Source organism: Balearica regulorum, chromosome 32 (genome assembly GCF_011004875.1).
Source record: "Balearica regulorum gibbericeps isolate bBalReg1 chromosome 32, bBalReg1.pri, whole genome shotgun sequence".
Classification (NCBI taxonomy): Eukaryota; Metazoa; Chordata; class Aves; order Gruiformes; family Gruidae; genus Balearica; species Balearica regulorum.
Genome location: NC_046215.1, coordinates 483,714 through 504,170, shown reverse-complemented (window position 1 = coordinate 504,170; position 20,457 = coordinate 483,714). Strand labels below are relative to the sequence as shown.

Sequence of the window (20,457 nt, the reverse complement as noted above, 5' to 3'; positions counted from 1 at the left end):
TTTCCATGAAAGTCCTTGGCAGGGCTCCGACAGGCAAACGTTGACTCTGATAGGTGGCCACATACATAATCCTTTGGACATGAACCGTTGACCAAGTCTGGGACTAAGACTGGACCCAGCCACACCTAGGCTCCTCTCTGAGAAGGAGTTTAGAAAGCAAGGGGGTCCTTTCTGAACCTCGTGACTCAACGGGAGGGCCTCCCTCAGCCACACATCCGACTTGTGCCCTTTTATGCGACATCCAACGATGATTTTTGGTCTGGGGTTGTCTAACATCTAGTTGGATTCTTCTTCTGTGTCCAGGCAGGCAGCCCCTTGTCTTGTTGACCTGCAGTTTCCACAGTTTTCCCCGAAGGTAGGAGCCTCTTGGTCTTCTGGTTTACACTCCTTGTGCCCCTCCCCTTGCTGGTGGAAGATGGCGAACTGAGGAGTCCCAGACTTGGGAAAACACTACCGAGACATTGTCGTGATATCAAAACACATTCTGACACTAAAAGAGTAAACGCAGCACTGTAAATTACACTGAAAATTACTGAGAAAAATACTTCGATCGAGGCCTAAGGGTTTCAGCAAATCTATCCACTCACGCCAAGCAAAGCTAAGCTAGCAGCACAAATCACACCTGATTATAATCCTAAGTAATACTATCTAATTAAAATCTATTTATTTATATTAAACAACTAATATCCCTCAACACCCAGCTCTGGGAATGGCCCCAGGCACCCCGTACCCATACCCTGCTCTGGGCCCAGCCCCTCGCATCCCCCTGCACCCCTGCTCTTGGGGATGGGCTGCCCCTGCATGGGGATGGGAGGGTGGGCACAGCGGGGGACACGTCCTCCCCTGCGATCTGAGGTCCCCGAGGGGACAGGGCAAAGGCACAGGGCACAGCTGGCATGTCCCAACACTTCAAGACCCCCCTCACCCCTCATCTTGTCCCCTTCTCCCCCACTTCCCACGAGCTCCCGACTGTTGTCGGGCTGCAGGGACACTGCTGGGCTCCTCCTGGATGGCCCAACATCACAACAAAGCTCCAAGTTTTGCACCATCACCCCCAACAAACAGCCTTCTGTTGCCTTTCTTTTTCTCCTTTCTTCTTTCCCAAGACTGAGGGGCTCCTGCCTTTCACTCCAGAACAGACCAATGTCCTGAAACACCAAAGAACCCCAAGAGATGGACCCAGTGCAACTGGCTCAGGGGGACAATTCACCGGGGTCTGGTTGGGGGTTTCCTCCTTGCTTCAGTGACAGTGGTCATGCACAAGACAATCAGCCCTTTTTGGGAAAGGAAACAGGTATTTCTGGGTGCCAAACCTGTCCTAGAGCTGTTCCCCAGCACAGGCTGCCGGGAGAGGTGCAGCTCTGGGAAAAGCCACCTTCAGCAGCTCCCATCCAGGCGGGAATGGGGAGGCTGTTGGTTTCCCTTTGCGGTTTTGTGCCTGGGACGTTGTTGGACATTTATTTTATGACCGTGGACCTTGGTATGTGGTTGTGAAACCTCAGGTCATTGCCTGGAGGATGGACCCTGAAGTCACCCCACAGGCAGGAATTCTGCACCTGAAACTAGACAAAGGTTGGATTTATTGGGCAGCCTGGTGCCTCCCGCAGCTTATGCCTATCCGGTGAGTGACTTTTCTTTCTGCAGGGGATTTAGAATATTTCCTTTCCTTTAGAGTCTTGTCAGGGATTTGGAAGAAATGCTGGTGAGGGGGAGTGGGGCAGAGCAGGGGCCTGCACTGGGGAGCTGTGTGCGGTCCCGTCCTGCCCTGGAGCAACGGTTTGTTCTGCTGCCATGGGGGTGCTGGTGCAGGTGGTTTGGTGGGATTTCTGGAGCCTCTTTGGGGGCACGTGCAGCCCTTCTTCCCCATCCCCTCTCCACCAGCTGTAACCCCCCATCGCCCTCCCTCTGCCTCCCTTCCCCTCCCTCTTCTCCAGCTCCGGACACAGATGTGGCTCCCCGCGAGCCCCGGGAGCCTCCTGAGTTATTTGGTGACTCTCCACGTCCTGTGGCTGGGATCAGGTAGGGATCCTGCAGGGCTGGAGGGGGGGTTTGCCCACTCTGGGTGGCAGCTGTGGGGCAGGGGAGCTGCCGTGGGGTGGGGGGACCCCAGCCCAGAGCTGGGCCCCGCATGGGTTTGGCTTTGCCTTGGGCTCTTTCTGCAATACGTCCCTTGCCCTGGGGGCACCTTCGGTCCCCTCCTGCAGCGCTCCCCTCAAACGTTTCTGGCTTGCAGCAGGGCTGGCTGGGGTGGAAGTCGTTTTCTGGAGCACGTTCCCGCTCCCAGGAAACCTCCTTCTCCTTCCAGTCCTCCCACTCCCTCTCCACTTTCTCCACTCTCTTTGGACCATGGGGAGGGCAAAGCAACGCCCGTGGGATGGAGCGTGCACCAAGGTCACGCCAAGCTCGCCCCTTGCCATGCAACGCCCCTAAATTAACGTAGGTGCAATCTCCGTGTCTCTGTGTCCTTCTCCATCACCAAGCTGACTTCAGTGTGGTGGGACCAGAGCACCCTCTCAATGTCACCGTGGGACAGGATGTCGTGCTGCCATGTCACTCGTCCCCCAGCGTGGATGCTCGGAGCTTGGACATCAGGTGGATCCGGCATCCATTCTCTGAAACGGTGCACCACTACCGAAACGGAGAGGACCTGTATGGGGAGCAGATGGAGGAATATGTTGGGAGGACAGAGTTGGTCAGAGATGGTCTCTCCCACGGACGCCTGGACTTGCGAATCTCTGAGTTGAGACCCTCTGATGATGGTCAGTACGTCTGCACTGTGAGAGATGGTGCCTCTTATGGAGAAGCTACGGTGGATGTGGAGGTGTCAGGTTTGTGGTGGGTGCGGTGTTTGCAGGGGCTGGTGCGGGTGTCCCTGGGTTTGTGTGTCCCTCCCAGAGCTCTGTCCCATCCTCAGGTGTGTGGATGAGGTGCCGCAGGAGAGGAGGCGTTGAAAGAGGTGGGGTGCGAGGGGGCTGTTGCCTGCAGTGCCTGCCCAGGAGGGAGCACGCAGGTGGTGCTGGAGGTGGTTTTGGGGCAGAGCCGCATGGCTGCGGTGGCTTTGCTGGGTGTGCGTGGTGTCTGTGAAGGGTGTGCTGGTGATGTGGTGAAGGCCCTGGGGACGAGGTGCTGAGCAACTCCCTGGGCTGAGAGCTGGGGCTGCCAGCCAAGCCAAGGCTGGGACCTGACGCTGTTGGTCTTGCTCTGCCGGGCTGTTTTGTGGGAGATGTGGGGTCATTTGTCATCAATGCTCTGTGGTTCCTGCACAAGTTGCGGAGGTTTTGGTGGTCGGTCCTGCAGCCCCGGGGGGACCTGCGATGTGTCTGGTATCAGATTTGGTCATCGCCTTTGAGTTGAGTCCATCCCTGATTGACCCCAACCACGGGCTCTTCCCCAGCCACAGGCTCGGTCCCTCAGCTCTCCCTGGAGGCTTACGAGGACGGAGGCATCCGGGTGGTGTGTCGATCGGCCGGCTGGTACCCACAACCGGAGGTGCTGTGGAAAGATCCTGAGGGACAGCATCTGCCCTCAGTGTCCCAGAGATACTCCTCTGATGACAGGGGCTTGTTTGACATTGAAGATGTCATCGTTGTGACTGATGGGAACAGAGATGGGAACTGGTCCTGCGTGGTCAGGAACAGCCGCCTTAACCAGGAGCAGGAGACATCCCTGCACATCTCAGGTGCTTTGAGCAGCTTTCATCTGGGGTTCCCAGTGCAAGGTGTGGGGGCACGGAGGGGTGTGCACCTTCACATCAGTTTTAGTGCACGAGAGAACCAGAGCCTTGTGTGCTTCAGGTGAGCATTGGTATGTGCAGGGGAGAGAGAGGACTATGTCCCCTTGAGGCCAGGGCTCCCAGGACAAGGGGCTTGTGAGCTAGAGCTTTGGGGCGTTTGTCTTTTTGTTCTTCTGCTCAAAGACGGGACTGTAAAACCATCCCTTTTCCTGCTGATGTTCTTGTTTCTCAGCTCCCTTTTTCTACAATGCTCATCCCTGGATGGTTGGTGTGGGTGCATTCCTCGTGCTTTCATTTGTGTTCCTTGGCCTCGGTGCTTATCTGTGGAGAAGGAAAGGTAAGTGGTGTCAGAAGAATGTTTTGCCTTCACCAAAAAGCTCTTTGGGCAAAGGAAGGAAGGGGACAAGGACACGATGGGGTGTGGGTGGGAGGACAGGGAGCACTGCCAGAGGGTCTGTCTGGTGGGAAGGTGCAAGAGACCCTCTTGAGATGTTCCCAGGGATGAAGCCAGCTGCTGTCCTGACCCCCTCTTCCTCTGCCTTTGCTTTTCAGTGCTGCAGTCCCGAGAGCTGGGTGAGTCCTTCGGGCCCCTTCCCCCAGCAAAACCTCCCGTCAAAGGAGCCCCCCCGGGAGGGACATGGGTTTGGATGGCTCCTGACGTTACGGCTGAACTCCAGAGTGCCTGGGTGGGCTGACGAGGGGATAGGCTGGCAGGGAGCCATTCCTTGGGTATGAGGGTCTTTTTCAACTCCCTAAGAAACAGGAGTTGGTGGTCTGCCATAGCTTTGCCTCCTCCTGTTGGAGACACCATGGGATGAGAAGCTGTCCCCTCTATGACAAATTGCTTTGTTTTTGCTTTCTAGAGTAACAAGAGGCAGCAGTGCAGCGTGAGTCTCCATGAGATCTGTCACAGTGTGGTGTCCTGTCCTGTCTGCTCTGTGCTCGGCCCTTTCCCTCCTTGCCCATCCTCTCCATCCCTGCGTCCCCTGGCTCTGGGAAAGCCCAAGGCGATGTGCCTGGCAGGGTGGGCAGCTTGGGGATGTCAGTGCAGGACTGGACCCTCTCCCCTGCCCAGAGGTGCTGGGGACCGGCTGTGGGATGTCACCAGCTCTTGTCTGTCCTTGTAGCCACACCCCAAAGCAGCTGTGGCCATGAAGAAGTCCAGAGCAGAGCCCCTGCCCTGCTGCAGACACTGCCCGCTCTCCTCTCCTCCATCCCGCAGCAGCACATGTCCCTCTCGGCCCTGCCCAAGCCCACCCTGCCCAGGCACAGCACCGTGGCCTTCAATAAAGCTTTGGGGGTGACCATGGAGTCTGGCCGTGCTGGTTCCTGGGGGCTTTTTGTCCTGATTCCTGCCTGCCCGGGAAGGCCATTTGCAGCCAGCGCAGTTGGAGCAGTGCTTGGAGCAGGAGCCTGGGGGCAGCTCCCTGCAGGATGAGCACGGGCAGTGGGGGGCGGAGGCGGGGGGCACTCACAACTCAGGCACCCCCTTCTCTTCCTTCTGGGCACCCCCAAACTTTGCCAGCACCCCGTGTCCCCAGGATGCCCCTGCTCTCTCAGCATCCTTCTCCACCACACAATCCTGTTGGGACCAAGACTGAGTTGTCTTTCCCTGATCCCCTTCCTCGCTGGGCACTCGGGACAGGCGGCTGCGGCTCGTTGCTGCTTCTGGGGATGGGGCTGAGTGTGTGAAAGCACCTTGGTAACCGAGTGGCTTTAGGTGCAGCAGCAGAGGAACCTTCTGAGTGGAGAAAGACTTTCCCCAGCTGGGGCTCTTTTAGGGGGATATTTAGCAATATTGATGGCTGTGGCTGCTGCTATTGCTCTGGAGTTTGATGTTGAACTCGAGATGGGCACTGTGGAGTGAGAAGCTTGTGGGACCAGGGACTGGGTGTTAAATCTACCTGGGGCTGGGCACGATACCTCCCTCCTCCTCCTGGACCCCCTCACAGCTGGGAATGGCCCCTCCACTACCCCCTTACCCATACCCTGCTATCGGTGCATCCCCACAGACCCCCGTGAACCCCCCAGAAGATTGGGCAGGCAACTCAAGGGGTCCACAAGATGTAGGTTATGCAGGGACAAAATGAGTAGGACCAAAATGCAACTAGATTAAGCCAGAGATTAATCTGGCTACTGTCATTAAAGGCAATTAAAAATGTTTCTATAAATACATTAACAACAAAAGGAGGGCTAAGGAGACTCTCCATCCTTTATTGGGTGCGGAGGGAAACATAGCGACAGAGGATGAGGTAAAGGCTGAGGTAGTTAGTGCCTTCTTTGCCTCAGTTTTTAGCAGTAAGACCAGTTGTTCTCGGGGTACCCAGCCCCCTGAGCTGGAAGACAAGGGACAGGGAGCAGAACGAAGCCCCCACGGTTCAGTGGTAAACTTGGAAGTGTCAGGTTTATGGTTGGACACGATGATCTTAAAGGTCTTTTCCAACTTGTTCAGCGTGCTTTGACCAGCACCCCACTGCATCGCACTGCTCAGCACCCCACTGCCCTGCAAAACTCTGCTCCGGGTCCCACGGGCAGCCCCAGCCCAGGTGCTGCAGGGACTGGGGAGAGGGTGCAAGGTGCTGGGTGGGATGGGCACTGCAAAGGTGGTGGGGTGGGAAATAAGCCAGTTATTAAAGCTGTGTGCAAGCAGCAAAGGGTACAACGGAGATGGGCAGTGCTCCGACCCCCTTGGAGCATTGCTGAGGGGCACAGCGATGCTTTTGTTCCAGCCTATGCTCGACGGCATGCCCCCAGGAGAGGAGTTAAAGAAATCAGCTCATTTCCAGCCCAACTGGCGCAGGTGAGGCCATCCTGCAGGCTGGGAATCAAGCAAACTGCCCCCGTCTTGAGGTCCCAACCTCAAGACGTTTGGGACAGGGAAAACACCATCAATTCCCATCACTTCCAGAAAACCAAGGGTTATGGGGAATGCCATACGGAACAAAATCCCAAAGCCCTGTTGCAGCCCTCTCTCTTTGCCGCAGCGAGGCAGCGGAAGAGCCTTTATCGTGTTTTCATCCTCCCAGATATTTTTTTTGCAGGGATGCATCTTGCCGGTCCCCATCTCCTCTCCCATCTGCAGCCAAGGCAGGGAGAGTGCCCAGCGATGAAGGGATCTGCTAAATAAGCACAGACATTTCCCAAACAGCCTCAGCACAGCCGGAACTGTCCCGCCCCACCTCCCCCCTGGCTTTTTCCTGTGCCTCAGCACAGCAACCCGGCCAGCAACACGGAACGGCCGCATCTGCTGCGGGCAGAGTGGGGCCGAGCCAGGCTGAGCATCCCGGGGACCAGCTGGTACAGTCGGGGGGCGGGGGACGGGACCGCATCCCCCAACCCCCGGGTCCGGCGACCTGCAGCATCATTTGCCCCAAGGAGAGGATAAAGATTCGCTCAGGGGGCTGCAGGATTTTGGGTGACGGGGGTAGATCTCATTGCAATCGACAGGGTCGTGGAAAATAATCCCCTAACCCTGGGGGAGAGCGGGCGTCCCACCCGCAATTTGGCCATAGCATTCCTGGGGGAGGGAGCGCTGCCTGCAGCGTGTCTGCCCCCCCCCGCCCCCCCCCCGAAACAGGGCTTTCCAGCCCCAAATCACCCTCTGGATGGAAGAAGAGGCAGAGACGGTGGCACCTGGTCCCACAGCGAGAGAGGAGATGGGTGTCCCTGGGTGCATCCAAACAGGTGAGAAATTGGGGTGTGGGAGAGGAGCCACCAGGCATTGCCTTCGTTTCACCCCACCAACGGGCGAGGATCGTACCGGTGGGGTGGTCCTTTGGAAATCATCCCTCCGCGGTCACCCTCCATCCCATGACTCCTTACCGGTCCCTGGAAACAGTCTCTGATGTATATCGCGTACCATCCCATCCTGGGGCAAAATGTAACTCAACCTCCATTTAACCCTGCAGGAGACAGGATGCGGAGGGAGGATGAAGGATGCTGCATGGAGCAGGGATGTCCTGATGGAGCTGAAGTGGGTGAAATGGTGGTAAAATCCGAAGGGAATAACCATGGGAGAGCTTCTGAGAGCAACCGGGGGATGGAGGGATGCCCGGGGATGGAGCAGAAGGGCGAATTCACCTGGGGTGAGGGGGATCGGCATTTCTTTGCAGAAGAAAGTCTTTATGAATGTTCCCACTGCAAGAAATGCTTCCAGGACAGGTCAGACCTCATTTGCCATCAGAGGTTGCACAGAGGAGGAAAGACTTTTAAATGCCAAGAGTGCGGAAAAGAGTTTGGGAAGAGCTCGGACCTCAGTTCCCATCAGAAAAGCCACATGGCGGAAAAACCCTACCAGTGCTCAACATGCGAGAAGTTCTTCAAAGACAGGTCCACCCTCATCAGGCACGAGAGAGTGCACACGGGAGAGAAGCCCTACAAGTGTCTGGAGTGCGGGAAGAGGTTCACCCGCAGCTCGGACATCATCGTCCATCAGCGGATTCACACGGGGGAGAAACCCTTCGAATGCTCCGAGTGCGGGAAGAGGTTCAGCCAACGGTCCAATCTCTTCACCCATCAGATTGTACACACGGGGGAGAAGCCCTTCACCTGCCTCGAGTGCGGGAAAACCTTCGCCCGGAGGTCGGAGCTCACCATCCATCAGCGAACGCACACCGAGGAGAAGCCCTACCAGTGCTCCCAGTGTGAAAAATCCTTCCGGGGGAGGTACGGACTCTTCAGGCATGAGCGGTTGCACACGGGGGAGAAACCCTATGAGTGCTCTGAGTGTGGGAAGAGCTTCGGCCAGAGCGGGGACCTTATCACCCACCAACGCTTCCACACAGGGGAGAAGCCCTACCACTGCTCCGAGTGTGGGAAGTTCTTCTGCAATAAATCCAGCCTGGTTAAACATCAGAAATGGCATTCGGGGGAGAAGCCCTACAAGTGCCATGAGTGCGGGAAGAGCTTCGGGCAGAGCTCAGACCTCATTGCTCACCAGAGAACCCATACCGGGGAGAAGCCCTACCCCTGCGCCGAGTGTGGGAAGAGGTTCACCAGAAAATCCAGCCTCATCGTCCATCAGCGGGGACACAGAGGACGGAGAACTGGAGAACGCCCAAAATGTGGGAAGAGCTCAGAGGAAGACTCCAGCACCGATGCTCCCGGCAACATGGGCGTGGGAGATGGCTCGTCCCCGTGCTCTGAGTGTGCAAAGCCCCTTGAGGAGGCATCAGACCTCCTTGACCGGCAGAGATGAAGCAGAGGAGAAAAAAAACCTCCCAAGTGCCTGGAAGAGGAGAAACAGCTTGGCTTGACTTGGCACCAAGATCACACAAGACCAGAAGAAACAAGAGCAGTGTGGGACATCCTCCCATGTGAGATTTAAACTCTTTTTTTGTGTATCGGAGACTACTCAGGGGAAGAAAAGAGTTAAACTCTACAGCGTGGGTTCATCAGTGATGGAAAAAGGCTAATTGCTCCTAATTCCTCACATTATCGCGTAGATCGTTTAATAGTCTTCACTTTGCTCCTCCAGCAGCTTCGTCCAAACTGTTTGGTCCCTGGTAAGACCCCTTCTATTACCCTATCCCCTCTTTTTTCCAACATCTTGCTGTTAGATTTTTTTTTAAGGTTAGCTGAGCTCCTGTCCAAGTGTCCATCGCAGGTCCAGCCTCGATGCATTAAACCTCGACTTAAAAAAATGGGTTGGTTGTTCCTAGGGAGATTTTTATTTTTGTATTAGATATTTGTGCATATGATAAAAAGATCTAAGGAAGTTTTATATTACTAGGGGAATGTTAGAGGAATTAGCATTTTCTCTCCAGAAGGTGTACATGTTTTTAACGGTGGAGAAAAATCAAAAGATCTCCACTGTAGATGCTGGGGAGTGGAGAGAGTGTCTGCTCCACCCAATCCAAGGGAAAAACAGGAGATTTCAGTGAAAGAAAAACAACATGAAAGGATCGGTGTCCCAAAAGGAAACCGTCGGAGGTGATTTATATCAAATGTTCAATAAATAACCCATTTCTTTCCTTTGCTGGTATGCTCTGGGTCATCATTGTTGTTTGCAGGACAGTCGTCTGCGCTGGTGTCTTGGGTGGGATAAATGTGTCACCATGAGAAACACCAGTGGGAGGTCCATGCTGGGGCTGTTGGGTTTTACTGGGAGGACATGGCAGTCTGGGGATGAAGATGCTGGCATCTCCACATCTTGGGCACCGTCTGTGCCCGTGTGCCTGCCTCTCCCTGCTTCTCTTCTCATTGCGCTGGGGTTAAACTGGTCCCAGTACTTCCTCAGTACTGGTCCTATGGCTGGAGTGTGCACCTGAAGCTGCTCTGTGGCATAGCCCAGAGGCTACGCTGATGGTACCGGTCCAAAACTTTCATGCCTGGGCCCAAAATTAGGGGGTTGTCGCCTACATCTCCATACCCACAGTGCAGGATGGTTCCCCTGGACCATGGTGGGCATCCAGCATCTCCAGCACTACCAATCCTGCTGGAATCAAAGGACCATGTGGTGGAGGACAACCCAGGAGGGCAGCCCATGGGGTGGGGGAACATCTGGGCTTGAGATGGAGCCTGGTGCTCCTCCAGCAGAACCAGGCTGGTAACCCCACAGTGGGGTTGGAGGATTTGGGGATGTGTGTCTGATGTCCTGGTGATGTCCCCACCTGGCAGTGGGTTACAGTGAGAGGACGGGGCGGATCCCCCTGTAGATGATCCATGATGGCAGGGGGTCACCAAGGAGGGATGCCAAGGTCCCGCTAAGGCCACACACGGTCCCGAGCCATGTGGCAGCAGGTAAAGGGTGGTCCTGGGTGGGAAGGGGGTCACCAATCCCTCTAAAAACCACTCCCCAACGACCCCGGGGGTCCACGCTGGGAGCAGTGGGGGGTACAATGAGCTGGGATGGGGACCCAGGTGTTTGCAGGTGGGGGTCACCCAGGCATCCGGGGTGGCCGTAGGTACCAGGGGAGTGCAGGAGCAGAGGGTTCTGGATCTGGCACCAGCCCTGGGATGCTCAGCACTGGCCCAGCACAGAGTTGGGAAAAGTTCCCCTTGCAAAAAAAAATTAAACTCTTTCCTGGTTGTTTGTTTGTGGGGGTTTTTTGGTTGGTTTTTTTTTTTGGGTGTGTCTCTGGCTTCTTATGGGGGTTTTGGAACCTAGAGAGAAGGCAAACACAGGGCGGATGACTGAAAATACTCTGGGGAGTTGTGGCGGGGGTTGCAGAGGTGATGGAGCTCCCACGCTTCACCAAGGGAAAAGTATGCCAACGGGGAAAAAAACCCCCACAACTCATCATGTGGGTGGTGAGACCCCCCAGATTACTGGGGGGGTGGTGGTGGTGGTGGGGTGTTTCTGTCCTTGGAGATGTCTGAAGGGAGAGAAAAAATAAATACACGCTAAATCCTTCTCATGCATGAGACGCTGCTGCGTTGTAACTCTCCACGTCACTGTACCCACTGAAGAAATAGCATTTGGAACAATTAAGCGGCAGGAAATCCTGGAATAATTCAACCCAGAGGGCGTCCCTGAGGACAAAAAGAGACAGGGTGGAGAAAAAGCTCAAGAGCTTCCTGGATCTATAAGGAAAAGCACAGAAGAAACAGCCACTGCCATATGGAAAGTGTGGGATCTGTGTGTTCCACATTGGAGTCAGCAAGGATGGGGGAGAAAATACTTGTATCTATGCTTTAAAACATAAAACTATTTACTAAATAATGTGTGTTTTTGTGAGCACACAGAAGGGACTTGGCATTCGCTGCGCGGCTCGTGTGCATCCCTCTTCTGAAGGTCCTTTCCACAACAGAAATGTGGTCCCCAGGTACCTCCTTTGCCTTTTTTCCCCATCCTTGGGTCAGCTCTGAGCTTAGCCTCTGCTCTCGTCACCACCCGCTGGCGATTGTCCCATCTTTATCCCACCAGGGTCCTCGGGGAAATGGGGTCACGTGCATTGTCCAGATGACCCACACATCCAGCAGAAATAATTCTCCTGTGGGTTAAGATCTCGTGATGCTCTGTAAAACAGTGCAGTGGTCATCTGGGGTAGGTTACATTGTTCTGGCTCTTCTGGGAACCGAGGCAGAAACTGTCTGGCCAAAGAGACCAGTTTCCCCAGTTGTGGTCAGGCTTTAGTTGGAGTTTCCTGCACCAAAGCTTGTTCTGGCTCCACTAACCAAATCTGAGCAGCTTCCAAGCTCAACCCCAGCTCAGGAACAAGAAAACCCCACCCTATTCCCTCAAAAAACCCCAAACCCAACTCTCCAAAAGCCTGTTGGGAAAGTGTAATTTCCCCAAAATTTGCTTTCCTCCAGGATGCAGAGCTGGAAGGGTCAAGGACCAGCCCTGGGCTGGTTCCCGGACACTGCAATCATGATTTCACCAAGATCTCACTGTTTTCTCTTAGATTATCAACAGTCAGCTCCCATCCCCTGGTCACCAACATCTTTATGAAGCTCTTTGCAATTTTCCTCTCTTTGCTTTTTAACAGCAGTAACTTCTCCCTGCCACACAGGAGCAAATAAAAATTTAATACATAGCTATTTAGCTAGCAGAAAAATACCAAGGAAAACATGATATTCCTTAGAAACAGAGGGCCTTTTTTTTTTATTGAGGGTGTATACATACATGGGAGAGGGAGGGATGTGCAGAGGAAGACAGAGTTCTACAGTATCTTTGGGGTGCTGATGGGTACCCAGCCTGAAAAACATCAAAGGACTTAAGGAAGAGCTTTAAAGATGATGATGGGATGACGGACAGCCTGAAACAGCAGATGGTTTGACTGGGGAGTGATGGGAGTGAGTGGATCACGGACCAACACATCAAGCCCTTTGAGTAAACTCAATACTAAGAGGAAATAATTAGGAAAAAAAAAGTGTATTATTTACTGATCAGCCTACTTTAGATCATTTGTGTGTGGAGGGGGTTTCCACTTTTGCAGTCTTTAAAAATGAAGAATTTTACCTAGGAGAAGCGCTGATTTTTTTTCTCTTTCACATACAACATCTCAACCCTTCCCAAAACTCCTTCTCTGCTCTGAGCACTTACAAAGCCATTTCTCCCCAGCGTTATCTCTGGTGTTCGATGGCGTTTGACCCCTCCTTGAAACCCTCTGCACACTGGGGGCACTGAAGAGAGTCCTTCCCCACCGCCACGCCAAAACGTGAGTTGGGCTGGAAGCTTCTCCCGCATTTCTGGCACTTGCAAAGACCTCTGTGCACCCTCTGATGCACGATGAGGTTGGACCTCCTGCTGAAGCTCTTCCCACATACCGGGCAGGGGTAGGGCTTCTCCCCGGTGTGGGTTCGCTGGTGGGCGATGAGGTCCGAGCTCTGCCCGAAGCTCTTCTCGCACTCGTGGCACTTGTAGGGCTTCTCGCCCGCGTGCAACCGCTGATGCCGCACAAGGCTGGATCTGTTGCTGAAGAACTTTCTGCACTGGGAGCACTGGTAGGGCTTCTCACCCGTATGGAAACGCTGATGTGCAATGAGGTCCCCGCTCTGCCCGAAGCTTTTCCCGCACTCGCTGCATTCGTACGGCTTGATCCCCGTGTGCAGCCTCTCGTGCCTGAAGAGGGTTGACCTCCCCCTGAAGAACTTCTCGCACTCGGAGCAGTGGTAGGGCTTCTCCCCGGTGTGGGTCCGCTGGTGGACGATAAGCTCCGAGCTTTGCCCGAATTGCTTCCCGCACTCTTCGCACTTATACGGCTTCTCCCCCGTGTGCATCCTCTGGTGTCGGAAAAGATTTGACCGGTGGCTGAAGCTCTTCCCGCACTCGGAGCACTCGAAGGGTTTCTCCCCCGTGTGCGTCCGCTGATGGACGATGATGTCCGAGCTGCGGGTGAACCTCTTCCCGCACTCGTGGCATTTATAGGGTTTCTCTCCCGTGTGCACCGTCTCATGCCTGATGAGGGTGGACCTGTCCTTGAAGCATTTCTCACACGTGGAGCACTGGTAGAGCTTCTCCTCCACGTGGATCCTCTGATGGAGGTTGAGGTCCGAGCTCTGCCCGAACTCCTCCCCGCACTCGTAGCACTTGTAGCGACGTTCTCCCACGTGCCGCCGCTGATGCTGGAGGAACTTTGATTTGTCCCTGAAGCATTTCCCGCACTCGGGACACTGGTAGAGTTGTTCTCCTACGTGCACCTTCTCATGGACAAGAAGTCTCGATTGGTGAATGAAGCTTTTCCCACACTGTTGGCATTTAAAAGGTTTTTCTCCTACATGGACCCTCTTGTGCCGGATGAGCAGCGACCTGTCTGGGAAGCACTTCTGGCACTTGGGGCACTCGTAGAGCTTTTCTCCCGTGTGAGTCTTCTGGTGGACGATGAGGTTTGAGCTCTGCCTGAAGCACTTCCCACATTCACGGCATTTATAAGGTTTCTCTCCGGTGTGGATCCGCTGATGCACGATAAGGTTGGAGCTCTGTCCAAAACTCCTTCCACACTCGTTGCACGTGTACTTTTTCTCCTTGGTTGCGGTTCTGTACTGGGCTTTGGATTCTTTGAGGACCTTTTGGTTTCTTTCGTGAGGGATGAGTTTATCCCCTTCTGGCCCTGTCTCACTCTCAGCAGCTGCCTCCCGCCGAGGGCTCTCCAAAACATTTCCTTCCCGTTTCGCTGCTGCGACTCCGTGCCCTCTCTCTCGCTCAGCACTTTCTCGCTTCAGGTTTGGTTCTTCCTTCGTTCTTCTGGCGGCACGTCCTGCTGCGGGTTGAAAACAAGACCAACGTCTTATTTCTTGAAGGGAAACCACGTCACGGTGGGGGATGGTGAATAAAAGCACAGGCAGGGCAAGAGCAGAGCTCTGCCACCTCAACCCCGATCGCTTGAGGGAGGGTGAAAGCTGGGGGGCATAGGGGACTCAAGGGAATGAGCTCCTCACCTGCAAGGGGGTCTCCCAGGGTCTCCCCTTCTTTCCCCCCCTGGGGATCGGGGTCCGGCAGCTCTTCAGCTCGCTCCATCCAAGGTGGCTTTGGGAAAGGGCACCCCTGCTCCAAGGGCTGGAATCAGCAGAGATCCCCGCCCCCCCCTCCCCGCAGTATCACCCACGGGGGCTGCGCTGGCAGCAAGCACCCAGCAAGCCTTGGCCTTGCACCCAGGCACGGCGGGCAGAGACCCCCGTGATGCCCCCGCCGTCCTCCGGTGCTGCCCCTCGGCCGTCCCCGGTGCTCCCCGGGTCGCCCCTCCGCATCTCCCCGTGCTGCCCCCGCTGCTGATCCCGGGGCCGTCTCCGTCGCCCCTGGTCGTCCCTCCGCATCCCCCCTGCTGCCCCCCCCCCCCCCCCCCCCCCCGGTGCTACTCCCGGCTGCCTCCGGTGTTCCCCCCGCGGCTGCTCCCGGTACCGCCCCGGCCGTACTACCCCGGTTCCTACTCCCGGCCATCTCCGGTGCTGCCCCCGGTGTTGTTCCCGTTCGCTCTTCCACCGTCCCGATGCGCCCCCCCCTACCCCGTACAGCCCCCGGTCACTTCTCCGCCGTCCCGGTGATGCTCCCCCGACCGTTCCCGGTGCTCCCCAGGCTGCCCCTCCGCATCCCCCCGTGCACCCCCCCCGGTGCTGCCGGTCTCCTACCTGCAGCGGTCGTGTCCGTGTCCGTGTCCCGTCCCCCCCCCCTTCCCCTGCCCGGTCTGCCCGCAGCAGCCTCGGTCGCTCCGCGCTGCTCCCGCCCCTTCCTGCGCACCGGCCCCGGCCCGGCCGCCCGCTCCCAGCGCATCCCCGGCCGCGGTGGATCCGCGGAGGAAAATCCCGTGGCGTGGGGTGGGGGTAGCCTGAAGCTGGGGGGGTGCAGCTGGGGAAGGAGGCTCCGGAGGTTACCAACAGCCCCGGATGGGATTCGGGGCTTTTTTTCTTTTAAATTTTTTTTCTTTTAATTTTTTTTTTCTTTTTCCCTCTCGTTAATATTCTCTGAAAGGATTTGCTGGCTGAGCAGCGGCCGGGGTCATGGAGGGGGAGAGGTGCTGGGGGGGGATTTGTGCCTTTTGCTGTTTCTTCCCACGCGTTCCTCAGGCAAGGACAGAAGTTACCGCTCAGCTTCTGGTGTCCACGCTACGGTGATTTAACATGATGGGCTGGGTCGGTCCCATATAACTTGGACTCACCGAGGTCGCCTGTGCAAAACCTTGGCTCATCTTCACGTGGCTAGCTGCTGGATGCACGCCAGCGCCACGCGTACCCCCACCACGGGAGGTGGGGGACCCCATGGGATTAAAAACACTAGAAATCATCCTGAAGTCGCTATGAACATAATCGGGGAATAATTTAGGCTGGATGGGACTTCGTGGTGTCTGTAATTCTGCCCGGAGGGCCGTAGCCCTGCTCTGAGCATCCACGGGGCTCACTGCACTGCAGAGCCCCAAACTGGACCCAGTGCCCAGATGTGATCTCACCAGTGCTGTGAAAATCATTCCACCTCGCTGCACGGTAGAGTGAAACATCATGAGATGTTCAGGGATGCAAGAGACAACAGACACCTGTAGGAAGGCAGGGATCTTTATCGGCAGAAACAACCTTCTTTTGTGCTTTCTGGGAATTATTTTTTGGGGGAATATAGAGGAAAATAACAAACAACCACATGGTGAAAACCCAAACATTTCTAACAGTCTTTGTTCTTGCCCTTGGAGGGCATGTCCATCCTCCCGCCCAGCCCATAGCAAGTGCCTCTTCCTCTAACCCTCACAGTGCAGCTCCAGGCATCTGGACACACTGGGATGGCTCTTTCCCTCCCTAGACTGGGGCTACGTCTGCTAGGGATGTCCCCATCATTTGTTGTCCTGGTTTGGATGGCTCCAGAAAAATCTTTCCAAGCTGTTTCTGATGCAAGGAGAGCTAGTCCACCCTAAGGGGTTCAGGCATGAGCCTGCCCATGCCATTTGCTCCTGCGTCATGCAGCATCTCAGATCACAGCGAGGATGCTGCCTGCCCGAGGCTTCCTGCAGCAAAACAACAGGAAACGTACGGCTTGTTCCACCTCTGCAGCCCCCAAGTCGCACATGGGTTGTGGTTTCTTGTTTTGTTTCCCAGTATTTGGTTCCTTCACTCAAAACCCAGCTCCCTACCGGCATCACTTGGAGGGGTTCAGACACGACCAACTGGCTGAACATCATGAGGAACGTGATGAGGACCACCAAACACCTACTTTTCCCAGGGACAAACTGACCTATTTAAATATGAGACCCACACAGGCTGTACAAAGCCCACCGCTCTTTGTGAACCCACCGACCCTACACGCAGCAATTAACTTCTTTTCCTCCTTGACCTACGCTCTGAAATATTCAATAGTCCTGCTTGCATGCAGACCAGCTCATTTTTAATGGAGTTTCTTTTTCACTGAATGATTTTCCGAGCTTTCGTAGATGCAAACACACCTACAAAACGTTCTTCGAAGAAAGTGTGTGCTCTCAGATGTTCTATATATGCGTGGCTTCTGATCTTTAACAAGGCAGGATCTCACACTGAATGACCTTCCACACCTGGAGCACCGATTTCTCTCCTCTGTGAGTTTTCTGGTGCACAGAAAGGTGTGAGCTCTGCCCAAAGCTCTTCCCACACTCGCTGCACGTGTACGGCCTCTCCCCCGTGTGCACGCGCAAGTGCTGAATCAGCTTGGATCGCACGCTGAAGCGTTTCCCACACTCCGAGCACTGGTAGGGCTTTTCTCCCGTATGAGTTCGTTGATGGACGATGAGATCTGAGCTTTGTATGAAGCTTTTCCCGCAGTCGGGACATGGATATGGTCTCTCTCCGGTGTGTTGCCGCTGATGTTTAACGAGGTTCGACCTTTTGCTGAAGCGCTTCCCGCACTCGCAGCACTGGTAGGGTTTTTCTCCCGTGTGGGTCCTCTGGTGGGTGGTCAACGTTGAGCTCCGGGTGAAGCTTTTCCCACACTCGGGGCACTCGTACATTTTCTCGCCGGTGTGCATCCTCTGGTGCGTCACGAGGCTGGAGCTCCTGTTGAAGCATCTCCCGCACTTGGGGCACTGATAGGGCTTTTCCTCCGTGTGCGTTCGCTGGTGGACAACGAGGTCCGAGCTCCGCGTGAAGCTTCTCCTGCACTCGAGGCACTTGAAAGGTTTTTCTCCCGCATCGCCTCTCCGGGGTGTAATTAAGTCCCTGCTCCGACTGCCCTCGTGTCCAGACTCGATGAAGTCACGCTGCCTTTCTGCAGGGTCCTCCTGGGTTGGGGTTTCTCCGAGATTGGCATCACCTCCTCCGCAAACCGTCCCGCTGCTTATTTTGTGTCTTACCCCTGTTGTGACACAGAGAGAAGCCAGACGGGTCATTTCTCAGGCCAAGTAAAAAAAAAAATAACATCAAGGGGAAGGGGTAGAAAAAGCTAATTAACCAGGCAGGAAAATTGGCTGAGGGTGCAGCAGCTCTACTTCTGTGCTTCCCCAGGGATGGAAGAAAGAGAAATCCACAGGGAAAAAAAAAAAATCTGATTTCCAGTTAGCGTCAGTGGAGCTGTATCTCCTAGTAGGATCCACCATGCTTTGGCTAAAATCCTGGTGTGGTTTTGATAGGATATAGTAGCATGCGCTGGTGTAGGTGATCATGAGCACAGGCACCCCATCCTCACCTGCGTGCCTGCAGCTCAGGGCTTCTTTTTTCTCCATTTCTTGAAGGTCAGGGCCCCAGCGCTCTCCTCGCTCTGGCATCTGGGTGAGCAAGTCTGGCTTGGCCGTAAGAAAACCTGTTCCAGAGGGTGAAATCAGGAGATAACAGCACGAGGGACTTGAGAATTGCAGATTATTTGCAAAGTTAAAGAAATTCAAACTTCTTGAGGGACACAGGGTGGGAAGAATGATGGTACGGTCATCCAGAACATCAGGTGCCTGGGTGAACATGCATCCTCCACTCAAGCCCCACAGACATCAAACGTTGGCCCAAAACCAATCATCGGTATGGAGCTAGTCCAGGAAAAGGGAAAATATCCCTGCAGGGAAGACTGATGTTTCCATTCACTGGAAAATTACACAGAAGAGAAGAAAAAAAATGGCTTTTCCTCAATGTTCCTCTTCCCTCTGTCTCCCCGGAACATCAAGGAGATGGTCTGTCTCATTCCTGAGCACTGCAGAGCTCAAGGTGTCTGAAAATGGAGAGCATCTGCAACACAAAGGCCACAGGTCAAACCTTCAGGAGCTCCAGCACTGGAAGGGACAGGACTCCTTACCCAGAGACATCACAGCCTCGTAGTTCTCCAGCATGACGTCCGCATTGAGTGTCCTCTGCACCAGGTTCAGCAGGGCCCGTTGCTCCTTGGTGAAACTCACGGCCACCTCCTCGAAGGTCACAGGCTCCTGCAGCAGCAGCAAGAGACGTTCAGTAGCTGGGGCCAGAGCCACAGCCCCAAAAGTTCAAGAGGGAGAAGAATAAAAACCCCTGAGGTCCTGGGATGAAGAAGCAGAGATGCTCAAGCCCGCCCCAAGCAACTGAGGAGAGTGTGAGACATTGGAGTAGAAAAATGAGGACATCCCAGGAGGACACTGAGATTCACGGATATGAAAATGAAGCTCCACGCAGGAACCAAGCACAAAACAGCAAAGGGAAACCAACAGCCTCCCCGTTCCCGCCTGGATGGGAGCTGCTGAAGGTGGCTTTTCCCGGAGCTGCACCTCTCCCGGCAGCCTGTGCTGGGGAACAGCTCTAGGACAGGTTTGGCACCCAGAAATACCTGTTTCCTTTCCCAAAAAGGGCTGATTGTCTTGTGCATGACCACTGTCACTGAAGCAACGAGCAAATTCCCCCAACCAGACCCCAGTGAATTGTCCCCCTGAGCCAGTAGCACTGGGTCCATCTCTTGGGGTTCTTTGGTGTTTCAGGACATTGGTCTGTTCTGGAGTGAAAGGCAGGAGCCCCTCAGTCTTGGGAAAGAAGAAAGGAGAAAAAGAAAGGCAACAGAAGGCTGTTTGTTGGGGGTGATGGTGCAAAACTTGGAGCTTTGTTGTGATGTTGGGCCATCCAGGAGGAGCCCAGCAGTGTCCCTGCAGCCCAACAACAGTCGGGAGCTCATGGGGAGTGGGGTAGAAGGGGACAAGATGGGGGGTGGGGGGGCTTGAAGTGTTGGGACATGCCAGCTGTGCCCTGTGCCTTTGCCCTGTCCCCTCGGGGACCTCAGATCGCAGGGGAGGACGTGTCCCCCGCTGTGCCCCACCCTCCCATCCCCATGCAGGGGCAGCCCATCCCCAAGAGCAGGGGTGCAGGGGGCTGCGAGGGGCTGGACCCAGAGCAGGGTATGGGGACAGGGGGGTCCCGGGGGCCATTCCCAGAGCTGGGGAGGGGGAGCAGGGTGAGCCCCATCTACCCCAGGGCTGTCGGGGAGCCCGGACCCAAACCCGGGAGAGGTCCGGGAGAAGCAGAAGGGGACCGAGGGGGCAGAAGAAAGGCCCACAACCTCTCCAGGGACGGCGAAGCGGGGGGTCCCGTCCCCAGCCCCGTCCATCCTCCCCCCGTTACCTGCGCAGCGGCATCACCGGGATCGGCTCCGAGCAGCCGGGCTGCCCGGGCTCCGCTTTGTCCTCGGTTCCCGCAGCCCCGGCCCCTTCCTGCGTGTCCCCCGCCCCTTCCCGCTCGGCCACCCCCAGCCCCCGATCCCAGCACCATCCCACCCCACCCCACCCCACCCCATCCCATCCCACCGCCCCCAGCTCCACTGCAGCACCAAACTCCAGAGCAATAGCAGCAGCCACAGCCATCAATATTGCTAAATATCACCCTGAAAGAGCCCCAGGTTGAGAAATTCTTTCTGCACTCAGAAGGTTCCTCTGCTGCTGCACCTAAAGCCACTC

The 20,457-nt window shown here is 55.5% G+C and overlaps 5 protein-coding genes across 8 annotated transcripts in view; 2 read left to right on the top strand and 3 right to left on the bottom strand.

The window, feature by feature from the left end:
• The window catches only part of LOC142598920 (butyrophilin subfamily 1 member A1-like), an 81,641-nt gene that overhangs the window by 42,953 nt on the left and 18,231 nt on the right, over positions 1-20,457 (bottom strand). The window lies entirely within an intron of this gene.
• The window catches only part of LOC142598919 (butyrophilin subfamily 1 member A1-like), an 83,490-nt gene that overhangs the window by 53,186 nt on the left and 9,847 nt on the right, over positions 1-20,457 (bottom strand). The window lies entirely within an intron of this gene.
• LOC142598925 (butyrophilin subfamily 3 member A2-like) lies at positions 921-5,044 on the top strand. 2 transcript variants are annotated; one of them, XM_075738393.1, is made up of 8 exons: positions 921-1,294; positions 1,935-2,019; positions 2,481-2,828; positions 3,395-3,679; positions 3,966-4,070; positions 4,286-4,306; positions 4,597-4,620; positions 4,861-5,044. In XM_075738393.1, the coding sequence occupies exons 1-7, from the start codon at positions 1,256-1,258 to the stop codon at positions 4,599-4,601; spliced, it is 888 nt and encodes a 295-aa protein (XP_075594508.1). In that variant the 5' UTR covers positions 921-1,255; the 3' UTR covers positions 4,602-4,620; positions 4,861-5,044. The 2 variants fall into 2 exon arrangements, with proteins under 2 accessions (XP_075594508.1, XP_075594509.1); XM_075738394.1 differs by lacking the exon at positions 4,861-5,044 and adding an exon at positions 1,503-1,621 and having other exon boundaries at positions 924-1,294; positions 4,597-4,737.
• Positions 6,514-9,705, top strand: LOC104642361 (uncharacterized). Of its 3 annotated transcripts, none has more exons than XM_075738370.1 (3): positions 6,514-6,533; positions 6,775-7,417; positions 7,642-9,705. In XM_075738370.1, the coding sequence occupies exons 2-3, from the start codon at positions 7,339-7,341 to the stop codon at positions 8,928-8,930; spliced, it is 1,368 nt and encodes a 455-aa protein (XP_075594485.1). In that variant the 5' UTR covers positions 6,514-6,533; positions 6,775-7,338; the 3' UTR covers positions 8,931-9,705. The 3 variants fall into 3 exon arrangements, with proteins under 3 accessions (XP_075594485.1, XP_075594486.1, XP_075594488.1); XM_075738371.1 differs by lacking the exon at positions 6,514-6,533 and having other exon boundaries at positions 6,675-7,030; positions 7,321-7,417; XM_075738373.1 differs by lacking the exon at positions 6,514-6,533 and having other exon boundaries at positions 6,675-7,030; positions 7,311-7,417.
• LOC104631808 (uncharacterized) lies at positions 12,601-20,205 on the bottom strand. The gene is given in 6 exon segments (XM_075738459.1): positions 12,601-14,156; positions 17,095-17,151; positions 17,153-17,918; positions 18,249-18,362; positions 18,843-18,969; positions 19,344-20,205. Coding segments are annotated over 6 exon segments (2,601 nt in total). The 5' UTR covers positions 19,467-20,205; the 3' UTR covers positions 12,601-12,742.